The following is a 25,681-nucleotide window of genomic DNA, read 5'->3' as shown; positions in this document are numbered from 1 at the left end:
GGAATAGCCTTCTTTTTATCTGCACTTTTCTCAATAATTGTATCTAATGCAGAACCAAATACGTATTTCCCTTTAAAGGGGATCCCACATAGTTTAGCTTTGGATGTGGAGTCACCCGTCCAGTTCTTTAGCCAGAGGGCTCTACGTGCAGCGTTTGTCAAGGCCCCATCTTTCGCAGCGAATCTTACCGATTCTGCCGTGGCGTCTGAAAGGAAAGCTGTTGCATCTTTTAATAGAGGTAGAGAGCTAATGATTCTCTCCCTAGAGCAATCACTGTTTAGGTGTTCCTCTAGTTGTCCTATCCATAGGTGTAGGGCTCTTGCTACACATGTGGATGCGATATTGTTTTTAATAGAGTATGCCGCTGTCTCCCAGGATCTCCTGAGCAAACTCTCGGCTTTGCGATCCATTGGGTCTTTGAGCTGTGAGGAATCCTCAAATGCCAGGAGGGTCTTTTTTGTCACCTTGGCCATTTGGGCATCAATTAATGGGATTTCTCCCCAACTCTCTGTATCTGTGTCACTAAATGGGAGACGTCTTTTGATCTCATCTCTCTGGGTCAGACCATTCATCCATAATTAGGGCTTGGAGTGTGTCATGTACAGGGAAGACCAATCTTTTCTTTGGTCTAAGCCCCTGAAATATTTGGTCCTTTGCCGGTATTTCCTCTTGAATTTCTTCAAACCCAAGGGCACTCCTAACTGCTCTGAGAAGTGGCAGGGTATGATCAGAGGAAAACATATATTTTTTATGCTCCTCTTTATATTCGGTCTCATCTGACATCAGATCCAGGGACTCAGGGATCTGACCAGATTCACAGGATGAGTCTGAAGAGTGTCTCTTTCTTTTAGAAGAGGAAGCCACAGACATAGCTGACTCAGATTCAATGGAAGCTGGTGCTAGGGATACAGATTCCCTGGGCTGGGGAATAGCCGGGGAAGTATCCCTGATAATAGGTTCCACTGGCAGAGATGCCGGAGGAGCAATGGGCTGAGGCGCAGTAGAAGGTATCTCCTGAGCGGGTATAGTTGGCTCTCTGGCCAAGGACGCAGCTATTTCATCCTTCATCATTTTCCTGATGTCTTCCAAGAAGGAAGATCTATCTTTTTTAATAATGTCTCCAATACATCCTGCGCAGATGTTCTTTTTGTAGTTAGATGGGATCCTGCAGTTGCAGGATACACATAACTTTGCAGGTGTTTTACTTTTTATTTCTTTTTTCCCTGCAGAAGTAGATGCAGTAGATTGTTTAGACTCCTAAAATAAATGTGAGAGCCAAGAATCTATGTGAGTAGGATCTCATTATAAATCTCTCTATACACTCAGATATACGTGTCATAGCGTTATCCCCTGGTGACTAAGTGTAAACAGAAGTGAACCAGGTGATGTGTAGACCAGAACCCGAGTAGGCCCCATATGCAGAGTTGGCATTGGAAGCGCACTGGTATTGCAGAGATCGGCACACGGAAGCGTGACTGTAATAGCTACTCACGGTTACCGCCGAGGTAGTCTTTTCTGAAGCGGAGGAATCCATCTTCATGCCGACGATTCGGTCCGCTCGCGCTGTCTTTTTAAAGATGGCGCCGGACCGGAAGTGCTATGACGCGCTTCCGGTGTGCGCACGGAATGTCGTCCGGCTGACGTATTTCCGGTTGAAGGCCGAGATTGCGGCCTACATCCGGAAGTCGCCGGACCTGCCTAGCAGTAGGAGAGTAGCCCGCCGGACCCCTCGCACTGCCGAATGCTGCCGCAGGACGCCGCGCACCATACCTGATTCCGGGAGCGAGGTCTCTGAAGACGCCGGACCCTCAGGTAAAGGACGGGGGAGGAAGGAGACCGAAGGCCCCGATCGACCCCTCGCCTCTAATCTTCTTCTTCTTGGGGGATCTCTCCTCATCTTCACGCGGATCCCCCCCTCTCGTGTCTGCCCTAGCAGGACAGGAAAAAGCACTGGTGCTGGAGGGAAGGGGAGGGGCTTTTAACCTCTCGTGCTTTTTCCTGTCCCTAGGGTACAACCCATCCTCCTATGGTGCCGTCGTGAAGGTGAGGAGAGAAATCGAAATTGGCTCTGTCATTAAGGGGTTAAAGGGATGGTACCCAAGTCACTCTTAAAGGGGCGTTAAATAAGTCGCTCTTAAAGGGACGCTACCCAAGTCGCTCTTAAAGGGACGGTACCCAAGCCGCTCTTAAAGAGACAGAACCCAAGCCGCTCTTAAAGGGACAGTACCCAAGCCGCTCTTAACCCCTTGCCGCAAAGTGACGTTTGGGAAACGTCATGTAAAGAAGGTAGTTAATGCAACATGACGTTTCCCAAACGTCATGCTTTCCCTGCCTCCCCCCTCTTTGCCTAAGTGAGATCGGGCAGCAGGAGGAGGCTGTATCACACAGCATCCTCCTGCTGCCTCTGCCCGGAGGGGAGCCGCACTCCTCCCTGGACAGTTAACCCCATAGATGCCGCGGTCAATGCGACCGCAGCGTCTATGGGGAGATTTCTGACTTATGGGGAGATCGGGCGGCATGTTGCCTCCTCCTGCCGCCACTGCTGATCCTCCCCCTGGTCCGTTCCCCCCCCCCCAGGATCGCTCCCCCCACCCCGATCTCCCTCCCCCCCATGCTCTGTTCCCTCCTGTGCTCTCTCTTCCCGTGCTGCTCCCCCCACCCCCGAATCTGCTCCTTCCCTGCCCGTGCTGCTCACCCTCCCAGTGCAGCTCACCCTCCGCCCGATCTCCCTCCCGTGCTCCTCTCCGCCCCCCCCCCCGCTCGGCACAGATCCCCCCACGAGCCACGCGAGCAATCGTGCGGCTTCGGGGGGTTACCATGGTAACCAAGACGCTTCCCAGGGCGTCTGGGTTACTATGCTATACAACGATCAGGCCCGTGCACTGAAGCAGAGGTCTGATCGTTTGAATGAGCAGTCAGTGTGACACACTGACTGCTAATTCATTCAATATACAGTGTAATGCATTACAGCACTCATCATGTGCTGTAATGCATTATACTGTATATACACCTGTAAAGTATATAAAAAAAAAACACACACATAAATAAAATTAATAAAACTAATAAATTAAATAAAATAAATACATAATAAATAAATAATTAAAATAAATAAATATAAATGAATAAATAAATATATACACATTCCCTATCCCCCTTTATAAATGATCCCCTATAAATAAGATACACATATTTGGTATCGCCGCGTCCGTAATGACCCTGTCTATTAACCTGTTACTTTAATTATACCGCCTGATTAATGCCATAAAAAAAAAAAAAAAACTAACCAAAATGACATATTTTTTTGTTAATCCCGCCCCCTAAAATATTTAGAAAAAAAGCTATCAATACGACACATGTACCCAAAAGGTGTACCACTAAAAACGTCAGCTCACATAACTCCATTGGCGAAAAAATTTAAATAGAACAGGTCTTACAATATGTAAGACTCAAACAGTATATATAGTATAAATGCCATAAACTATAACAAAAGCTATATAACATGGATACCAATGTAATCGTACTGACCTGACGAATAAGGATAACATGTCATATGTGATGTATAGTAAAAGGCGTACAAAAAATGGAGAACAACTGCTGCTAAATTGTGTTTTTTTTATTCGGACCACCTCATAAAAAACTTAATAAAAAATTATCAGGGTGTCACATGTCCCCCAGAAAGGTACCGATGGGAACGTCAACTTGTGTTACACAAATATTTTGGCACCGCAAGGCCTCTGTCACATGGTATAATGGCTATAAAAACCTGAAATAAGAAAGGACCCCAAAAATACACAAGGCTTCTGTCATGTCTGCGGCCTGTGGTTGAGTCAGGTGACGCACTGCGGCCTCATATGGGGGATTTCTAGAAACACTGGAAGGGGAATAAATAGTGAGTTCCACTTCTCAGTTAGTATTTGCTGTGTTAGAGGAATAAATGCATTAAAATGCAATATCTGCCAAAAAAATGAAAATTTTTAATTTCCCCTCCAACTTGCTTCAATTTCTGCGAAACACCTAAAGGGTTAATAAACTTTTGAAATGTTACTTTGAATACTCTATGGGGTGCAGTTTGTACAGTGGAGGGATTTATGGGGGTAACTAACAAACAGGCTCCACAATCCACTTTAGAACTGAACTGGTCCCTAATAAAATCTGAATTTGAAATTTTCCTCAAAATTTCAAAGCCCTCTAACATCCTAAGAAGTAAAAGGATGTTCACCAAATGACGTCACCATAAAGCAGACATGTTGTAGATGTTGCAGTAATAATTAGTTCATGTGACGTGACTATCTTTCTTAGGAAAAGAGAATTTTGAATATAAAGAAATGTAAATTTTTCAAATTTTTGCGCACATGTGTTTTTTACAAAAAACTACTGAATGTATCAACCAAAGTATACCACTAACATAAAGAGGAATATGTCACGAAAAAACAATCTCAGAATAACCGCGATAGTTAAAAGCATCGGAGAGTTATAACTACATAAAGAGAGACAGGTCAGATTTGACAAAAATTGGCCCCGGGCATTAAGGCCAAAACAGGCTGAAGAGGCAAGGGGTTAAAGGGAGGGTACACAAGTTGCTCTTAAAGGAGCATTACACAAGTCCCTTTTAAAGGGACGGTACCCAAGTCCCTCTTAAAGGGACGGTACCCAATTGGCTCTTAAAGGGACGGTATGCAAGCCACTCTTAAAGGGACGTTACCCAAGCCGTTTTTAAAGGGACGGTACCCAAGTCGCTCTTAAAGGGGCGGTACCCAAGTCGCTCTTAAAGGGTCAGTACTTAAGCTGGTCTTCAAAGGGTGGTACCTAAGTCACTTTTAAAGGGAGAGTACTTAAGCTGGTCTTAAAGGGACAGTATATAGATCACTCAAAGCGTTGTCACCAAAGTCCCTCCTTAAGGAACTGTACCAAAGTTGCTCTTAAAGGGACTGTTCCAAAGTCGCTCTTAAAGGGAGGGTATCAAGGGTTAAAGTTTCTCTTAAAGGGAAGTCACTGGTAAAGGGGCGCTCTTTTCAAGTACTATGTATTTCCCTGGAAATGCAAATCTAGTTGTGTATGTAATATACTGTGTGCCTGCAGTTGTCACTTGGGGGAGCTAAGGAGTTTACTGCATACTGTTTTATTGATCTGCCCCTAATGGTGGCTGCAGGCAGACTTTTATCATGATTAACCCCTTAAGGTCCAAGCCAATTTTCGTTTTTGCGCTTTTGCTTTTTCCATTTTATGTTTAAAAGTCCATTATGCTTGCATTTTTTCACCTAGAGACGTATATGAGCGCTTATTTTTTGCTAAACCAATTGTACTTTGCAATTACAGGCATAATTTTTCCATAAAATATGTTGTGAAACCGGAAAAAAATCATTTGCGCTGTCAAATTGAAAAAAAAAACGAATTTGTTTTGATTTCGGGGAGTTTTGCATTTACGCCGTTCGCCCTATGGTAAAACTGACTTGTTATGCATGTTCCTCAAGTCGTTACGATTACTATGATATGTAACATGTATAACTTTTATTGTATCTGATGGCCTGTAAAAAATTCAAACCATTGTTAACAAATATATGTCACTTAAAATCGCTCCATTCCCAGGCTTATAGCGCTTTTATCCTTTGGTCTATGGGGCTGTGTGAGGTGTCAGTTTTTGCGCCATGATGCGTTCTTTCTATCGGTACCTTGATTGCGCATATACGACTTTTTGATCGCTTTTTATTACATTTTTTCTGGATTTGATGCGACCAAAAATGCGCAATTTTGCACTTTGGAATTTTTTTGCGCTGACGCCGTTTACCGTGCGAGATCAGGAATGTGATTAATTAATAGTTCGGGCGATTACGCGCGCGGCGATACTAAATATGTTTATTTATTTATTTATTTATTTATATTTATAAAATGGGAAAAGGGGGGGTGATTTGGACTTTTATTAGGGGAGGGGATTTTTTATTAATAAAAACACTTTTTTACTTTTTTTTTACATACACTAGAAGCCCCCCTGGGGGACTTGTATATAGACAGCACTGATCTCTCATAGAGATCAATGCTGTGTATATACACAGCAAAGATCCATGAGATTGGTCATAGATTGCTATGGCCTGCTGCAGGCCATAGCAATCTACTGCCGAGCCGGGATCAGCGTCGTTCCGACGCTGAGGCCCGGCACGGGCAGAAGAACAGATCTCCCCCCCGTGATCGCATCGCGGGGGGGAGATCCGACCCACTAGACACCAGGGATGTGATGTCTGAAGCCCTTCAATGCAGCTGTCAGGTTTGACAGCTGCATTGAAGTGCTTAATTAGCCAGCGCGGCAACGGGACCCGCGCCGGCTAACAGAGGCACGGATCAGCGCCGTTCAGAGCGGGGTCCCGGCGGGACCCCGCTCTGAATACCCCCCGCGGCGCCATGACGTATTAGATACGTTATGGGTCGCTAAGGGGTTAAAGGGGAACTCAGGCGGAAATCTTTTTCTTTCAAATCAACTGGTTTCAGAAAGTTACATAGATTTGTAATTTACTTCTTTTTAAACATCTCCAGTCTTCCAGTACTTATCAGCTGCTGTATGTCCTGCAGGAAGTGGTGTATTCTTTCCAGTCTGACACAGTGCTCTCTGCTGCCACCTTTGCCCATGTCAGGAGCAAATCCCCATAGAAAAGCTCTCCTGTTCTGGACAGTTCCTGACATGGACAGAGGTGGCAGCAGAGAGCACTGTGTAAGGGTAGGTTCACATTACGGAACGTGAGTGGAGAATTTCCGACGGATTCCGTAGCTTGTACCCGTTCACAGCCGCGTGCCTTTCCGCTGGCTCCATAGACACCATTCTATGGGCGGGGCGCTATCCGCTGAAAAGATTGTGAATTCTTTTGGTGAGATGCGGAATCTGCCTGTGCCTAGAATGGTATCTATGGCACGGGCGGAGAGGCGTGAACTGGTACGAGCTACGGAATCCGTCGGAAATTCTCCGCTCGGGTTCCGTAGTGTGAACCTACCCTTACACAGTGCTCTCTGTTGCCACCTCTGTTCATGTCAGGAACTGTCCAGAACAGGAGAGGTTTTCTATGGGGATTTGCTACAGCTCTGGACAGTTCCTGACATGGACAGAGGAGACAGCAGAGAGCAGTGTGTCAGACTGGAAAGAATACACCACTTCCTGCAGGACATACAGCAGCTGATAAGTACTGGAAGACATAACTTTGCAAGAAGGGAAAACTCCATGGATATGTACTGCAGAGACTGTATGGGTGCAGAGTATCTACTGTGTATTAGGGAGTAGTAGGGAGCAGTAGTCACTCAGTGTGCTGCCATAGGGTGCTTCCATAGTATGGAGGTACTCTTCTTCACCTGTATGGTATCTCATGGACCATGGCCTGCTTTTTCTTTATAATACAGAGACATATGGAGGAAAGCCTAGTTCTCACACACAGCAGATCAGCTGATCACACGTCAGACTGGCGGTATTCACACCCATTGCACTGGTTGGATTTATTGTCATTCACCTGGCATTACAGAGCAGATAAGAGAGCACAAGCATCACACAGGGAATTGCACCAGTCAGTCAGGCTCCAACCATTACTGGGCCACAGCTATATTCCAATATTAAAGTGTAAAATATTTTGTCTCTTAAAGTTTACAAAGATAAGGAGTGTAAAAAAAAAAAAAAAAAAGGTCAGGCATGTCTACAGCCGGGACAGAGGGGGCAGGTCTTCACAGCTCCATTGGGCAGGACGTCTTCGGGTTCAGGAGTACATGGTCAGCTGCAGCCACTGCAAGACAAAGGGGAAGTCACGTCACATGGACTTACAGGGGTCATAATATTTCACTGGGTCATCCAGGGTTATAAAACAGCGCCACACCTGTTCACAGGCTGTAAGTGGTATTGCAATAAAAGCCAATCCATTCTGAACAGGACTTCTGGGATGCTCCTTAAAGGGGTACTCCAGCAAACAAAAAAAAATAATTTTAAACCAACTGGTGCCAGAAAGTGCCAGAGATTCATAACTAACTTCTACTTAAAAAAAGTCTCAAGTCTTCCAGTACTTATCAGCTGCTGTATGTCCTGCAGGAAGTGGTGTATTTTTCCAGTCTGGAAAGCAGGAGTGGGTTTTCTATGGGGATTTGCTGCTACTCTGGAAAGTTCCTGACATGGACAGAGGTGGCAGCAGAGAGCACTGTTTCAGACTGGAGAGAATACACCACTTCCTGCAGAACATACAGCAGCTGATAAGTATTGGAAGACTTAAGATTTTTTTTTTTTTTTTTAATAGAAGCAATTAAAAAAATATTTGGCACTTTAAGACACCAGTTGATTTAGCTCGAGTACCCCTTTAAGGCATCATGTTCATCATGGCCTCCTAAACTCATTACGTTATCCCTTATCGAACCAATCCTAAGAAGAGGGATATAACGGAATTGAGCACTCTGTATTCTTGGCCACCGCTCCAATAATTCTCTTTGCGGACGCTGAACATTTAATTATAAACTTTTAAATATTTGATGTGGGGACATGAACAGAGCAGAGGCCATGTGCACGGTGCACCCCATCTGTTCCAGGGACACTTACATCACTGTTCTCAGGATCGGTTGGGGTCCCAGTGGTCGGACCTCCACCAATAAGCTTGTTACCCCTATCCACAGGATAATGAATGAGGTTGGAATACCCCTTTAAGTTCTCACCTCCTGAATTGTCACTCTAATCTTCCCGTCTCCATCTTTATCCAAAGCTTTGAAAGCCCCTGGAAAGCAAGAAAGTGACATGTGACTATATGCAGAGGAGGATCCCGACATCAGTGGTCCCAGGGCTCTTTGTATTTTAAGATGTACAGGTGCGTGTCTGACCAGGTTACTGAGGACAACAGTTAATCTTGAAATGGATTGTACTGGTTTTTTTCTATCTGGACGTTGTACTGGACCATACTGTAAGACCTGATATTTGTATATATGGGGGGAGATCTATCAAACATGGTGTAAAGTGAAACTGGCTCAGTTGCCCCTAGCGACCAATCAGATTCCACCTCTCATTTTCCAGAGAGTCTGTGAGGAATGAAAGGTGGAATCTGATTGGTTGCTAGGGGCAACTGAGCCAGTTTCACTTTACACCATGTTTGATAAATCTCCCCCATGGAGTATATTACTCATTGATATACTTCTGGTTCCCTTGTATACACATTCGGCGCTCACACCGCTGGCGTTACTTACGGAACATGGCGTCGAGTCGCACCAGACAGCAGATGTAGTTGTCAAAGTCCATTTCCCCGTTCTCATCAGAATACCGGCGGATGATCATCTGATACAATTCACTGTTCAGCTGGAATCCTAAGAGGAGAAGGTGATAGAGCAGGATTAGTATACGGGTATATGATGTGTCCGTATGTATTCTGAATCATTCACATATATACAGTACAACCACCTGGCAGCTCAGTGATGACCGATCCCATCACTCCTGAATCTCTGGATAAGGACTTGTAATAAAATCTGGTGGCCCCATCTGATATAATAGTTTAAAAGGGGTAATCCTTTTTTTTTTTTTTGTTCAGTTATATAGATTTGTAATTTACTTCTATTTAAAAATCTCCAGTCATCCAGTACTTGTCAGCTGCTGTATGTCCTGCATAAAATGGTGTTTTCTTTTCAGTGCTCTCTGCTGCCACCTCTGTCCATGTCAGTAATTGTCCAGAGCAGTAGCAGAAAATCTCAATAGAAAACCTCTCCTGCTCTGGACACTTCCTGTCTCGGACAGAGGTGGCAGCAGAGAGCACTGAAAAGAATACATTATTTCATGCAAGACATATAGCAGCTGATAAGTACTGGAAGACTGGAGATTTTTGTAAATAGATGTAAATGACAAATCTATATAACTTTCTGAAACCAGTTTATTTGAAAGAGAAGGATTTTCAAATATGTTCTCCCATATGTCTTGTCTTCTCCCTGTCTGCTGTTAGATTGCGGGGATTCCTCAGCCAGTCAGATCCCACCAATCCTGAATGGATTTTCCTCCTATAACTAAAATTAATGAGTGGAGGGCAGGAGCGGTATGACTACCAGGGGCCTCCCACACCCAAAACATACAGATGGATTAAGGGTCCATTTACACAGAAAGATTATCTGCCAAAGATTTGAAGCCAAAGCCAGGAATGAAATTGGAAAGAGGAGAAATCTCAGGCTTTCCTTTATGACCTGATCTCTGTTTATAGTCTGTTTCTGGCTTTGGCTTCAATTGGCAGATAATCTGTGTAAATGGACCCTTAGGGTACAAACACGCCCACCGTATACGCAGCAGATCTGCAGCAGATTTGATGGTGTAGATTTGATGCTATGTTCAGTTATTTACATCTAATCTGCTGCATATCTGCTGCGTATTTGCTGCGTATTGCAGCAGTAAATACGCTGCGTATGCGGCGTGTGTGTTTGTACCCTAGACTGTGAGCCCTAATGGGGATAGGGTCCACAGTGTAATGTCTTGCCAAATAAGTTGGCTCTATATAAAGATTTATTATTATTATTATTACTACTACTACCACCCACCTGCTGCTTGGAACGCTCCGGGCAGCTCCCTGTTTCCAATAGTTCCTGATCGGTCAGTGTCAAATCTCTTGTAGACAGCCTGAAGACATAGAAAAGGTCAATAGACACACCACAGCTGCTGCAGAACCTCCTAATACACACTTTAGCTGCTGCAGTACCTCATACTACACACCACAGCTGCTGAACATCATAGTACACACCTCAGCTGCTGAACATCATAGTACACACCTCAGCTGCTTCAGAACTTCATCATAAACCTCAACTTCTGCAGAACTTCATAATACACACCTCAGCTGCTGCAGAACTTCATAATACACACCTCAGCTGCTGCAGAACTTCATAACACACACCTCAGCTGCTGCAGAACTTCATAATACACACCTCAGCTGCTGCAGAACTTCATAATACACACCTCAGCTGCTGCAGAACCACCTAATACACACCTCAGTTGCTGCAGAACCTCCTAATACACACCTCAGCAGCTGCAGAACCTCATACTACACACCTCATTTGTTGCAGAGCCTAATAATACACACCCCAGCTGCTGCAGAACATCATACTACACACCTCAGTTGCTGCAGAACATCATACTACACACCTCAGCTGCCAAATTTAATGAAATGATGTCAACATCTTATATACAGTATAATGTCCCTCTACTGTAGACTACTAGATGTCCCCTCAGAACATCTGTATAACTGTAGACAGAGGGGGTGCGGACGTTATATCATGTATACTATATGTCACCACAACATTTCACCAGAGCACCAAACATTCACAAAGCCTAAACCTCTACTGTACTGGCAATGTAACAATGGTATTAACCCCTATAATAAACCTCCTGTAAGCTCATTACTGCCCCCTACAGATATCAGACGTGTGCCGTCCTCTTACAATCCACAGTTTCCTCACCTGCCATTTCTTGATGTTGTTCCACAAATACTTGAATTCCTCAAAGCCCAGTTTGCCGGTGCTGTCACTCTGTACGGAGGGGTTAAGGCACAAACATTTCTATATTCCTCCCTACTGTCATAATAGTTGCCACCTAGTCAGTCATCCCAACATAAAATGAATAAGGATTCTACTCTGCAACTACTTTTGATTAAAGACTTTATCGTTTTGTGTACGCAGCTCCTGTGCAGACATATGTCTCTTAATTCTGTATGACATCCAAAAGAAGGCACATGAAATCAGACAACACAGGGTTCGTTTGTAGTCTGTAACCACGGAGACGTAGACAATCGGTAAGACATATTTAACCCTTTAAAGACAGCGCCAGTTTTTGTTTTTTCACGATATAAAGGCCATAGCGCTTGTATTTTTTCACTTACAGACCCACATGAGCCCTTATTTTTTATGAAACCATTTATACTTTGCAGTGACGGACTTAATTTTCAACAAAATATGCTGCAAAAATGCCATAATTTAATAGTTCAGGCCATTACGCACCTGGCGATGCCAAATATGTTTATTTTTTTTTATTTATAGACTGGGAAAAGGGGGTGATTTAAACTTATTAGGGGAGGGGATTTTTTTTATTAATGAAACTTTTTTTTTTTTTTAATTTAACACAGAAATTTTAAGTCCTCGTGGGGGACTTCTATTATAACTATTCTTATCTCTCATATAGATCAATGCAGCATACATATACTGCTTTGATCAATGAGATCATTTCTCCATTACTATGGGCTGGTGGAGCACAGAGCAATGGAGTGCTGAGCTGAGATCAGTGTCATTACGGCACAGAGCACCGGCCCAGCAAGGAGCCCGGGTCAACAGTCCGCGATCACATCGCGAGGTGGGCCCACTAGACCATAAGGTATGGGGCTTTAGTACGATTTAAAAGCAGCGAATAGCCGCTGTGGTTCAGAGCACCAGAGGATCATGGTGCGACCCCTCTCTTAACACAGGGAGCGATATCATGACGTAAATATATGTCAGATGTTGTTAAAAGGGGCTATGAGCAAAGTAGCTCCATTTGTAGATGCACTGGAGCGATAAATAGATATAGCTTTTAACTGCAATACCACACACAACCTGTGGACAGATGTGGCGCTGTTTCTGGGGGAAAAATATCCCTCCTTTAAAGGGGTTTTCTGGGCAAAACGGGCTGATGGGTTTTCCACATTCTCCATTGAATAAAAGTCCTTAAAGGATACATCCATGACGGCCACCATACTGCGACATGACTCTACGCTGAAGCCGTCCGTCTTCAGGTCCTGATCTGTAAGAGAATGAACCACAGGCAAACATTGTTACTGCACAGGCAGCTGCATATACAAATACAAGAGCGACATTTACATGTGGAGATAGGGGAACTTCAGGGGAATTCAAATCATGTAACAGGAAGCCTGGAAACATTGTCTTTAACCCTTTACAGTACCCCATATCTACAGCATTCAGATCTGAACACTGATGGCCGAGATCAGAGATAACTCTACTCCAGACTGTTTACCTAAGCAAGCACAATGGTGTTAGCTGAATATATGTTGTTAACCCACAACTTAAAGTGTACAAGTTGTTTCACAAAAGTTTTGATTCGTCTGGGTCTGAGTGTTCAGGCCCCTACTGATCGGGAGATGCAGCATGTCCTCTCCTGGCTCTGTGTCACGTGATCAGGGAGAGGACGTGCTGCAGTGCATCTTCTCCCGGCTCTATCTCCCGATCGGTACGGGCTTGAAGCCTTAGACACGGACCAATCAAAATTTTTCACATGTCTCTATGACCCGTCAAAAGCTTTGTGAAGTGACACTTAAAAAAAAAAAAAAAAAAAAAGTTAACTTGTCTCAGAGTTATGTTAAAAGTTTTATTTACCTCCACTGCTTGCTAGATATAGCTGGGAGAAGCACATGGCTGAGCGCTTCTCTCCCCTGTGATTATCACCTTGCTACACAAAACCAGCTCTATACACTTATAACGGAGTTTGTATAATGGAGCTTGTCTCATACGGCAAGGCGGAAATCACAGGGAAAACAGGAGAGAAGCACTCAGCCACGCTCTTCTCCCTGCAGTATCTAGCAATCAGTGGGTGTCTGAACACCCAGCCCCTGACTGATCAAAACTTTTAAAATATCACTGCGATATGTCAAAAGGTTTTCTGTTTTTTGCTTTTTACTTGACCCAATAGGCTGTGTATCCCTCTCTGCGGCTGGAAGTTTAGTTTTCCCTTTAATTAAAGGGCATGATCGTCGCTTTATGGTCCCATCTCGAAACACAGACAAGGCCGCTCAGACGATCAGTGATCCAGTGATTTGCTGAGCTGGCTTTTTCTGTGTGTAGAAGTGACCAGGATGCGGTCACCAGTGGGTGATGATGATGATGATGATGGTCACCACGGTAGAGGATCGGGAAGGCGACTTATGATCAGAACGATACTCACGGCGTGCGACCACTTTGTTTAGAATTCCCATGAGCTCTGTGGCGCTGACTTCCATGTCCTAAAAAAAACAGGAGTCACCATCAGACATTGTGGACACAACCCAGGAGACAGAGGACAGTGATACTGAGCACCCTCCCTATGACAACACTGACGGTGCCAGCCCTTGAACACACACCAATACCTCCCCATTACTTACATCTCCAGCCAGCTGACCAAAGAGCCGACGGAACTGTCGCTCCTCCTCGCTCTCATTGGCCTGAATGACAGAAATGTGGCTCCGAGGGGGCTGGAAAGAGAGGGAGGGGATAATACACATGGCATTAGAACACAATCGCTATTGTTCTCTGTTATCAGCCACTTTAACCAGGGGAATATTGTCTCACCGGAGGGGTTGGGTTGTAGTTTGAAGCCGCATCACTGTAAAGAACAGAAAGCGATAGATTACAGGTCGGATTGAGGTAATATAACCCAATACCACGTCTATATTAACGTAAGATGGGCTGTGTTCACATGGTGTCCGAGCCTTCATATACACTGGGAGTGCCCCCTGATGTATAGCACTGTATAGGAATAGAGAAGCCTACATCGCCACTGTAAAATAACATACACTGCCCAGTAGTTTTTTTTTTTTACATAGAAAAGAGAGGACAGCATCTTCTGAGTAACCCGTTACTCATTTGAATGGGAAGGTGTAATACTACATTTCTCCAGTAGAGGCCACTGCAGGAGAAGTGTACAGCTAAAAGGGTCCTGATTGGTAATGATCAGCTGATCACAGCACTCTGATAATAAAGAGGCCGCCTCTATTAGCACCACCCCTGATCACAGGCTGCATCTTGTATTGCAGGGGTAGGGAACCTTGGTTCTCCAGCTGTTGCAAAACTACAACTCCCATCATGCCTGGACAGCCAAAGCTTTAGCTTTGGCTGTCCAGGCATGATGGGAGTTGTAGTTTTGCAACAGCTGAAGAGAGAAGGTTCCCTCCCCCTGATGTATTGGGACTTATTCACAGACACAATCCAGAAACAAGAAGGGGGGGTGCTATTTTTAGGGAAAAATAACAAATACAAACCTTCATAGTGCTACCTACCTGAGAATGTTAAGGATTCCTCCGAAAATTCCCCCCCCACCACCACCACCGAATCCTCCTCCTCCGCCGCGGCCTCCTCCTCTGCCAATTTGATCGATCAGGAACATGGTTGCAGTCTATCTACACCTGAAAAGACAATGCACCAGACACGATCAGCCGCCATTACCCACATTTCCTGAGAAAGGAAACCATAACATTTTAGATATTAGAAGTATACAAGGAAATCAGACGGGGGGCCACCAAGTCAAACGTTTCAAGTGATGAGGGTGTCAGAGTCCATAACCCCATCAATTTCTAGATCTAGACAGGAGAAGCACACAACCAAGCGCTTCCCTCCCCAGCTCACTGCAGAAGATGATCCCATAGATTTACTAAAGCCTCCTGCAGTAAGAGAGGGAGAGAAGCGCTCAGCCACACGCTTCTCCCAGCTCATTATAGAAATTGGCGGCACTCAGAACATTCAGACCCGAGTGATCAAAACCTATATCTAGGATTGTGTTCTATAAGGGGTTCTGGGTGTTCAGATTCCCAGTAAGTGCTAAATAGAGCTGGGAGAAGCACGTGACTAAGAGCTTCTTTCCTCCCGTAATCTCACTCTTCCTGCAGGAGATGGGAAGTACAGTAAGTCAAAGGAGCCCGACTACTGCAATGAGATAGGGAAAGCAGACAGCTCCATCTAGTGACTGGTTGGGGTCTGAACATTCCTGACTGATCAAAACTATTGACATGTTTGTGTAACACATCATTTTTTTTAATTTTTTTTTTTAAAGTGACAGTAACACATTACTAGGGTATCACCAACAACACCACTTGGGCAAAGTTCACATTAGTCAGTTCAGGTCATGCAGGCAAAAACGTATTACACTAGTGTGAACCCATCTATCGAAGTCATGAACGGGGGTCCCAAATAGTGCCTGCACGGCTGCTCCATTTACTGTCTATAGGACCGAGCACCGTTCTCAGCAATGCTTTTTAGACAAGTCCATATAGAAGAATGAAGCATATATTATGAAGCATAACGCATTACTTACCTATCTATCCCAGTTTTGAAACTACCAAAAATCTATTTGTTTTGAGGAGTTTTGTTTTGTTCTGTATTGTGTTTGTGTACTTCCTGATTGAGCAGTTCCCAGAATGCAGTACAGTTTCCAGAATGCATTGCTTTCCTTCAGCTGTTTATCACTGTCCCCCACCCTGCCTATTCCCCACCCAAATCTGTTGCAGAACATCTAGGCTGTGTTCACACATTGCAGTTTCATTGTGTAACTGAATTATTTGCAGAACTTTATCATTTCATTGTGGTTCCACCCACACAGCACGCTGTAATCTCTACCTGTAACACCACACAGCACCCTGTATTCTCTACCTGTAACACCACACAGCACTCTGTATTCTCTACCTGTAACACCACACAGCACGCTGTATTCTCTACCTGTAACACCACACAGCACGCTGTATTCTCTACCTGTAACACCACACGGCACACTGTATTCTCTACCTGTAACACCACACTGTATTCTCTACCTGTAACATCACACAGCACGCTGTATTCTCTACCTGTAACACCACACAGCACGCTGTATTCTCTACCTGTAACACCACACAGCACGCTGTATTCTCTACCTGTAACACCACACAGAATACTGTATTCTCTACCTGTAACACCACACAGCAGGCTGTATTCTCTACCTGTAACACCACATAGCACTCTGTATTCTCTACCTGTAACACCACACTGTATTCTCTACCTGTAACACCACACAGCACGCTGTATTCTCTACCTGTAACACCACACAGCACGCTGTATTCTCTACCTGTAACACCACACAGCACTCTGTATTCTCTACCTGTAACACCACACACCACACTGTATTCTCTACCTGTAACACCACACAGCACTGTATTCTCTTCCTGTAACAAAACACAGCACTGTATTCTCTTCCTGTAACACCACACAGCACGCTGTATTCTCTACCTGTAACACCACACAGCACGCTGTATTCCCTACCTGTAACACCACACAGCACTGTATTCTCTTCCTGTAACACCACACAGCACGCTGTATTCTCTACCTGTAACACCACACAGCACTGTATTCTCTACCTGTAACACCACACAGCACGCTGTATTCTCTACCTGTAACACCACACAGCACACTGTATTCTCTACCTGTAACACCACACTGTATTCTCTACCTGTAACACCACACAGCACTCCGTATTCTCTACCTGTAACACCACACAGCACTGTATTCTCTTCCTGTAACACCACACAGCACGCTGTATTCTCTACCTGTAACACCACACACCACACTGTATTCTCTACCTGTAACACCACACAGCACGCTGTATTCTCTACCTGTAACACCACACAGCACTGTATTCTCTACCTGTAACACCACACAGCACTGTATTCTCTACCTGTAACACCACACAGCACACTGTATTCTCTACCTGTAACACCACACAGCACTGTATTCTCTACCTGTAACACCACACAGCACGCTGTATTCTCTACCTGTAACACCACATAGCACGCTGTATTCTCTACCTGTAACACCACACAGCACTGTATTCTCTACCTGTAACACCACACAGCACGCTGTATTCTCTACCTGTAACACCACACAGCACACTGTATTCTCTACCTGTAACACCACACAGTGCTGTATTCTCTACCTGTAACACCATATAGCACGCTGTATTCTCTACCTGTAACACCACACAGCACGCTGTATTCTCTACCTGTAACACCACATAGCACGCTGTATTCTCTACCTGTAACACCACACAGCACTGTATTCTCTACCTGTAACACCACACAGCACGCTGTATTCTCTACCTGTAACACCACACAGCACACTGTATTCTCTACCTGTAACACCACACAGTGCTGTATTCTCTACCTGTAACACCATATAGCACGCTGTATTCTCTACCTGTAACACCACACAGCACACTGTATTCTCTACCTGTAACACCACACAGCACGCTGTATTCTCTACCTGTAACACCACACAGCACGCTGTATTCTCTACCTGTAACACCACACAGCACGCTGTATTCTCTACCTGTAACACCACACAGCACTGTATTCTCTACCTGTAACACCACATAGCACACTGTATTCTCTACCTGTAACACCACACAGCACTGTATTCTCTACCTGTAACACCACACAGCACTCTGTATTCTCTACCTGTAACACCACACAGCACTGTATTCTCTTCCTGTAACAAAACACAGCACTGTATTCTCTTTCTGTAACACCACACAGCACGCTGTATTCTCTACCTGTATCACCACACAGAACGCTGTATTTTCTACCTGTAACACCACACAGCACGTGCTAAGTAGTCCTGGTGGGCGTATGTTGTCCTGGTGGGCGTATGTAGTCACGGTCCGGGGGCGTATCTAGTCACGGTCCGGGGGCGTATCTAGTCACGGTCCGGGGGCTGTAATCACGCCCAGAGGGGCGTGATTCGGAGGCTTGCGGTCCAGTGACGTCATCCGGCGGCTTGCGTTCCGCGTCGCGGCCGCGCCGACGTGTTCGGGAACCCGCGCATGCGCAGTACGGCGGGAGACGACGCTGACGTACTGCGCATGCGCGGGTTCCCGAACACGTCGGCGCGGCCGCGACGCGGAACGCAAGCCGCCTGATGACGTCACTGGACCGCAAGCCTCCGAATCACGCCCCTCTGGGCGTGATTACAGCCCCAGACCGTGACTACATACGCCCCCGGACCGTGACTAGATACGCCCCCGGACCGTGACTACATACGCCCACCAGGACTACATACGCCCACCAGGACTACATACGCCCACCAGGACTACTTAGCAAAAATTTACATACAGCGCGTGACCTGAACAAAGTAAGATTACTGTCTAATTGAGGGGGGCACAGAGGTTACAGGGGCATATTTGGGAAGTGTGCTGGGTGATCTATCAGCACATATCCTTGTCTTTACATTGATTTTCTGGGTGATTGGTTCCCTTTAAAGGACAACTCCCACAATACAATTTTTACAAATAAACCGAAACCGAAAGCATTTGAGTGCCGAGCCGGGATCAGCGCCATTTTGGCCGAAACCCCGGCCGGCACCAGACATGGAGATCGCTCCTCTGGGACAACGTCCCGGGGGGGCGATCTCCGCCACTAGACACCAGGGAAGTTCTGCAGAAGGTAATCTGATGCAGCTGTCAAGTTTGACAGCTGCATCTGATTACCTGATTAGCGGTCCCGTGCCCGCTAATAGCCGCGGTCCCGGGCTACACGTGGCACCCAGGATCGTGGTGGTTCAGAGCGGGGTCGCCGCGCGGCCCCGCTCTGAACACCTCTTGCGGAGACATGACGTACGGGTACGTTATGCGTCCTTAATAGGTTAAAGTGTCACTGTGTTTGTTTGTTTGTTTTTTTCCAGAAATCAATAGTCCAGGGGATTTTAAGAAACTTTGTAATTGGGTTTATTAGGCAAATATGCCATTATCTGCATTCAAAAAGACTTTCCCAAGGTGTCCCCCCCCCTCCCATTCACTGCTCATTATCAGGAAATCTTGACTAGTTTACATCAGTCGTGCCCTGTGTGACCTATGAAGGGGGGAGAGGGGAGAATAGTCGCCAGCAGAGAGCAGAAAACAAAGGATTACACAGCGGGATCTGTGTGAAAGCCACTATTCAAAAGGTCAGATAGGTGTTTGCTGACTTCAGAGGAGATAGCCCGGTGATGTAGCTGTAAATTAACTCTTTGTTGTCCTGTTTTGGTGCCTCATCTCCCTCCACCCCTCCCCTCTCCATAGAGAACCATGAAGACAGGGGAGAGAGCTTAAAACTGCTTTTTCATGATAAAAATGCATTTTTCGGCTAATAAACCCAATTACAAAGTTTCTTAAAATCACCTGCACTATTGATTTCTGCAAAAATAAATTAAACGACAGTGACACTTTAAGTTACTTTACTCCTGGAATATTGCGACCTGTACACCAAGGACACAGCTTCCGGGGATCCCATAAATTCACTGCGCCACTAACTGAAAGTGTCACTGTCGTGAATTTTTTTTTTGCAGAAATCAATAGTCCAGGAGATTTAAGGAAACTTTGTAATTGGGTTTATTAGCCAAAAAATGCATTTTTATCATAAAAAAGCAGTTTGAAGCTCTCCCCCCTGTCTTCATTGTTCTCCTATGCAGAGAGCTAAAGAAAAAAACAAAACAGGACAACAAAGAGTTAATCTACAAATACCTCACCTGTTATCTCCTGGGACAGTCACCAGTGACCTGCCTGAGCTCAGATTACAGCTGTCACCCAGCTCCCTGCCTGTAATCCTCTGTTATCTGCTTTCTGCTGCTGGCTAACTCCCTCCTTCCTCCCCCCCCCCTCCCCTCTCCCTAGAGCAGACAGGGGACGTCTCCTGCAACAAGTCACAATTTCCTGATATTTTGCAGTGGATGGAAAAGAGGAAGGAGGGGGGGACCTGGGAAAAGGCTTTTTACATGCAGATAATGGCAGATTTGGCTAATAAACCCAATTACAAAGTTTCTTAAAATCGCCTGGACTATTGATTTCTGCAAAAAAAAAAAAAAAAAAAAAAATACGACAGTGACTCTTTAACTTCTGCAGTAGGACGAATCAGGGATATGTTCCACTTTTCATTTACTTTAGATATTCCCTCGGCATGTGCTGAACTCGTGCGCCCCAACAGTTATCGATTGGCACGACGCCACAACAAAGCCTTTGTTTGGATTATTACATAGCACTACTAGGCTGCGTTCATACCTGTATATGTTGCGCTATGTTTATGTTCTAATATTGCATTTGTTTTTCTCGACTGCTCATAATTGTGTCTCACCGTTGCATAATGTACTGAGTTTGTATTGCCACCATATAGGGAAATAGTAGTCATTCTGCGCTACGCCCTATGTTGAATTACACATACAGTGTATATGCTCTTTCATTGACACTCGCTTATGTTGGTAGGCATTTCGCCTACCAACATTTACGAACCTGCGTGTACATTTGTAAAATGAAAAATGACAAAATTCGAAGAAAAATATAGTTAAACGTAAAAGATCAATGGCTTATGGACAATGGGGTGTGTGAAGACGCCTCTCAGACTAGTATAGACAGTCCTCTATGATCTTGTGAGTTGGCGTTACGGGCCGCGGCCTCTGTTTGCCATGTAGACGCTGACCCCACCTGTGTACACCTGGCTTCAGTATACGCCATTACAGCAAATACAGTAGAGTCACTGGAGGAACCGGTTGTGCCGGTAATAAGGGATGGTCTACCATTGTACAGACAGGTATTAGGTACCCTGCGGCCATGAACACCCTCTATAGTCTTCCATCCAGCGCTGCAGGCGCCATTCATCCCTGTGCAGATAGATCACGCACATACAGGACCAGTCCGTCTGGTTTGTAAGGAATGCAGATCTATAACCACTCCCTGCTAAGTGGTAGACCGCCCCCCCCAAGACCCCGGGGGGGATAGTGCAGAGGAGATGGTCAGTCTATATGCTGCAGACGTGGAGCTGTGTACAGTGAAATATAGATGAGCCAGGGATGATGGCTGATCCGGCAATCTCCCTGATGATTACAAGGAACTGGGATGAGTGAGCAGGAACTGGGAGCTGAGGCTGCAGTGCACATAGGATGTCAGGCAGGCAGGGTGTGGTGGCTGCAGGCTACTGCTGGCCATACATCACATGGCAGTCCTCAGCCCCCCACCAACGTATATGTATCCTGCCATAGGGATAGGGGGCTGCCTGGAGTCTCTAGTGCTGCCTATAAGGGGCTCCCTGGCATCTCCAGTGCTGTCGATAAGGGGCTCCCTGGCATCTCCAGTGCTGCCTATAAGGGGCTCCCTGGCATCTCTAGTGCTGCCTATAAGGGGCTCCCTGGCATCTCCAGTGCTGCCTATAAGGGGCTCCCTGGCATCTCCAGTGCTGCCTATAAGGGGCTCCCTGGCATCTCTAGTGCTGCCTATAAGGGGCTGCCTGGCATCTCTAGTGCTGCCTATAAGGGGCTCCCTGGCATCCCCAGTGCTGCCTATAAGGGGCTCCCTGGCATCTCTAGTGCTGCCTATAAGGGGCTCCCTGGCATCTCTAGTGCTGCCTATAAGGGGCTCCCTGGCATCCCCAGTACTGTCTATAAGGGGCTCCCTGGCATCTCCAGTGCTGTCTATAAGGGGCTCCCTGGCATCTCCAGTGCTGTCTATAAGGGGCTCCCTGGCATCTCCAGTGCTGCCTATAAGGGGCTCCCTGGCATCTCCAGTGCTGCCTATAAGGGGCTCCCTGGCATCTCTAGTGCTGCCTATAAGGGGCTCCCTGGCATCTCTAGTGCTGCCTATAAGGGGCTCCCTGGCATCTCTAGTGCTGCCTATAAGGGGTCCCTGGCATCTCTAGTGCTGCCTATAAGGGGCTCCCTGGCATCTCTAGTGCTGCCTATAAGGGGCTCCCTGGCATCTCTAGTGCTGCCTATAAGGGGCTCCCTGGCATCTCCAGTGCTGCCTATAAGGGGCTCCCTGGCATCTCCAGTTCTGCCTATAAGGGGCTCCCTGGCATCCACAGTGCTGCCTATAAGGGGCTCCCTGGCATCCCCAGTGCTGCCTATAAGGGGCTCCCTGGCATCCCTAGTGCTGCCTATAAGGGGCTCCCTGGCATCTCTAGTGCTGCCTATAAGGGGCTCCCTGGCATCCCCAGTGCTGCCTATAAGGGGCTCCCCGGCATCCCCAGTGCTGTCTATAAGGGGCTCCCTGGCATCTCTAGTGCTGCCTATAAGGGGCTCCCTGGCATCTCTACTGCTGCCTATAAGGGGCTCCCTGGCATCTCTACTGCTGCCTATAAGGGGCTCCCTGGCATCTCTAGTGCTGCCTATAAGGGGCTCCCTGGCATCTCTAGTGCTGCCTATAAGGGGCTGCCTGGAGTCTATTGCTGCTTATCTCCATACTGAAATACATGTATGCCAGTGTGAAGCCAAACAGTATCACTGAGCGATGCTAAATGAGAGCGTTGGAGAGCTGGATGAGTGTCAGTGACTGCATCACACGGCTATCAGTCATGTACTGGAGAATCCGTGCACTGATATAACGTATACACCCCAGTATATACATCACAGAGACACACTAGGCATATATACACTAACATGCAACTGCATGCAGTACACATAAACAACTACAAAGTATACATACTAAGGATGCAGTCACAGTGTATATACATATATCATACATCTATACAGGGTATACAGTCACAAATATTACTTACTACTAGGTAGACGGTACACACATAGCATAGAGCTAAACATAAATATATATATATATATATATATATATATATATATATATATATATATATATATATATATCCTACACAAGCATACACATATATACTACATATAACTAAAGATACCAATGGTATATAAAACTACACACATAAATTGAATAGACAGCAGAATACTACACATATACACATTATACTGCACATATTACACAGTATACACATTGTACACTATAGACCACACACTGTATACACACTATAGACCACACACTGTATACATGTTGTACAGTATACACAGAGCACACTATAGACCACACACTGTATACATGTTGTACAGTATATATCACACACTGTATACACAGAGCACACTATAGACCACACACTGTATACACACTATACACTATAGATCACACACTGTATACACATTGTACAGTATATATCACACACTATATACACATTACACACTATAGACCACACACTGTATACACATTGTACACTATAGATCACACACAGTATACACATTACACACTATAGATCACACACTGTATACACATTACACACTATAGATCACACACAGTATACACATTACACACTATAGATCACACACAGTATACACATTACACACTATAGATCACACACAGTATACACACTATATCTCACACATGGTATACACATTATACACTATAGACCACACACTGTATACACATTGTACACTATAGACCACACACTGTATACACATTGTACACTATAGACCACACACTGTATACACATTGTACACTATAGATCACACACAGTATACACATTGTACACTATAGATCACACACAGTATACACATTACACACTATAGACCACACACTGTATACACATTATACACTATAGATCACACACTGTACACACATTATACACTATAGTTCACACACAGTATACACATTACACACTATAGACCACACACTGTATACACATTATACACTATAGACCACACACAGTATACACATTACACACTATATCTCACACATGGTATACACATTATACACTATAGATCACACACTGTACACACATTATACACTATAGTTCACACACAGTATACACATTACACACTATAGACCACACACTGTATACACATTATACACTATAGACCACACACAGTATACACATTACACACTATATCTCACACATGGTATACACATTATACACTATAGACCACACACTGTATACACATTATACACTATAGATCACACACAGTATACACATTGTACACTATAGATCACACACAGTATACACATTGTACACTATAGATCACACACAGTATACACATTGTACACTATAGACCACACACTGTATACACATTGTACACTATAGATCACACACTGTACACATTGTACACTATAGATCACACACTGTACACATTGTACACTATAGATCACACACTGTACACATTGTACACTATAGATCACACACTGTATACACACTATACACCACACACTGTATACATGTTGTACAGTATACACAGAGCACACTATAGATCACACACTGTATACACATTGTACAGTATATATCACACACTGTATACACATTGTACACTATAGACCACACACTGTATACACATTGTACACTATAGACCACACACTGTATACACATTGTACACTATAGATCACACACAGTATACACATAGTACACTATAGATCACACACAGTATACACATTATACACTATAGATCACACACAGTATACACATAGTACACTATAGATCACACACAGTATACACAATATACACTATAGATCACACACAGTATACACAATATACACTATAGATCACACACAGTATACACATAGTACACTATAGATCACACACAGTATACACATGACACACTATAGATCACACACTGTATACACGTTGTACAGTATATATCACACACTATATACACATTACACACTATAGACCACACACTGTATACACATGACACACTATAGACCATATACACATTATACACTACAGATCACATACATACGGTCCCGGGCCGGTGCCGCACTCACCTCCCCGCCGCAGGTTCCGGGGTTCCTTCTTCGGTTCCGGACAGGGCGCGGCAGCGGGACTAGTGACTCACGGTCCTGACAGCAGTGAACACGCCCACCCATAGCCACACCCACCAACTAACAGTGCAGCCAACCAGAGGGCTCCTCGCTGTGTCTCCGGCTCCGCCGCCATCTTTGTGGAGACCAGTCCGGCCTATAGACAGATTCCTGATGCGGAGTGACAGGGGGAAGAGCCGGGCGTGGGCTGCGGGAATAATGCGGGGGTGATGACAGCTGCTCCACCCAGGGCTCCTGCTGGCTGACCTGTAACCTGTTTACCTGTAAATGTTTACACGGTGCGGATTTGCTGCGATAATATCATCAGTATGAAGGATGTGGAGTTCAGTATCTGTAAGGGTGCAG

The 25,681-nt window shown here is 45.2% G+C and overlaps 1 protein-coding gene across 1 annotated transcript; it reads right to left on the bottom strand.

Annotated features, from left to right (window-relative positions):
• Positions 1–7,437: 7,437 nt before the first annotated feature.
• On the bottom strand, positions 7,438–25,375 carry CAPNS1 (calpain small subunit 1). The gene is made up of 11 exons (XM_069942648.1): positions 25,280–25,375; positions 14,979–15,104; positions 14,272–14,305; positions 14,085–14,174; positions 13,889–13,946; positions 12,669–12,733; positions 11,422–11,490; positions 10,510–10,588; positions 9,184–9,300; positions 8,662–8,720; positions 7,438–7,751 (listed from the first exon to the last, which is right to left on the bottom strand). The coding sequence occupies exons 2-11, from the start codon at positions 15,083–15,085 to the stop codon at positions 7,725–7,727; spliced, it is 705 nt and encodes a 234-aa protein (XP_069798749.1). The 5' UTR covers positions 15,086–15,104; positions 25,280–25,375; the 3' UTR covers positions 7,438–7,724.
• Between the last annotated feature and the right edge of the window lie 306 nt (positions 25,376–25,681).

Source organism: Dendropsophus ebraccatus, chromosome 10, assembly GCF_027789765.1.
Source record: "Dendropsophus ebraccatus isolate aDenEbr1 chromosome 10, aDenEbr1.pat, whole genome shotgun sequence".
Classification (NCBI taxonomy): Eukaryota; Metazoa; Chordata; class Amphibia; order Anura; family Hylidae; genus Dendropsophus; species Dendropsophus ebraccatus.
The sequence above is the reverse complement of the archived record's forward strand: the minus strand, read 5'-3'. Positions and strand labels throughout refer to the sequence as shown.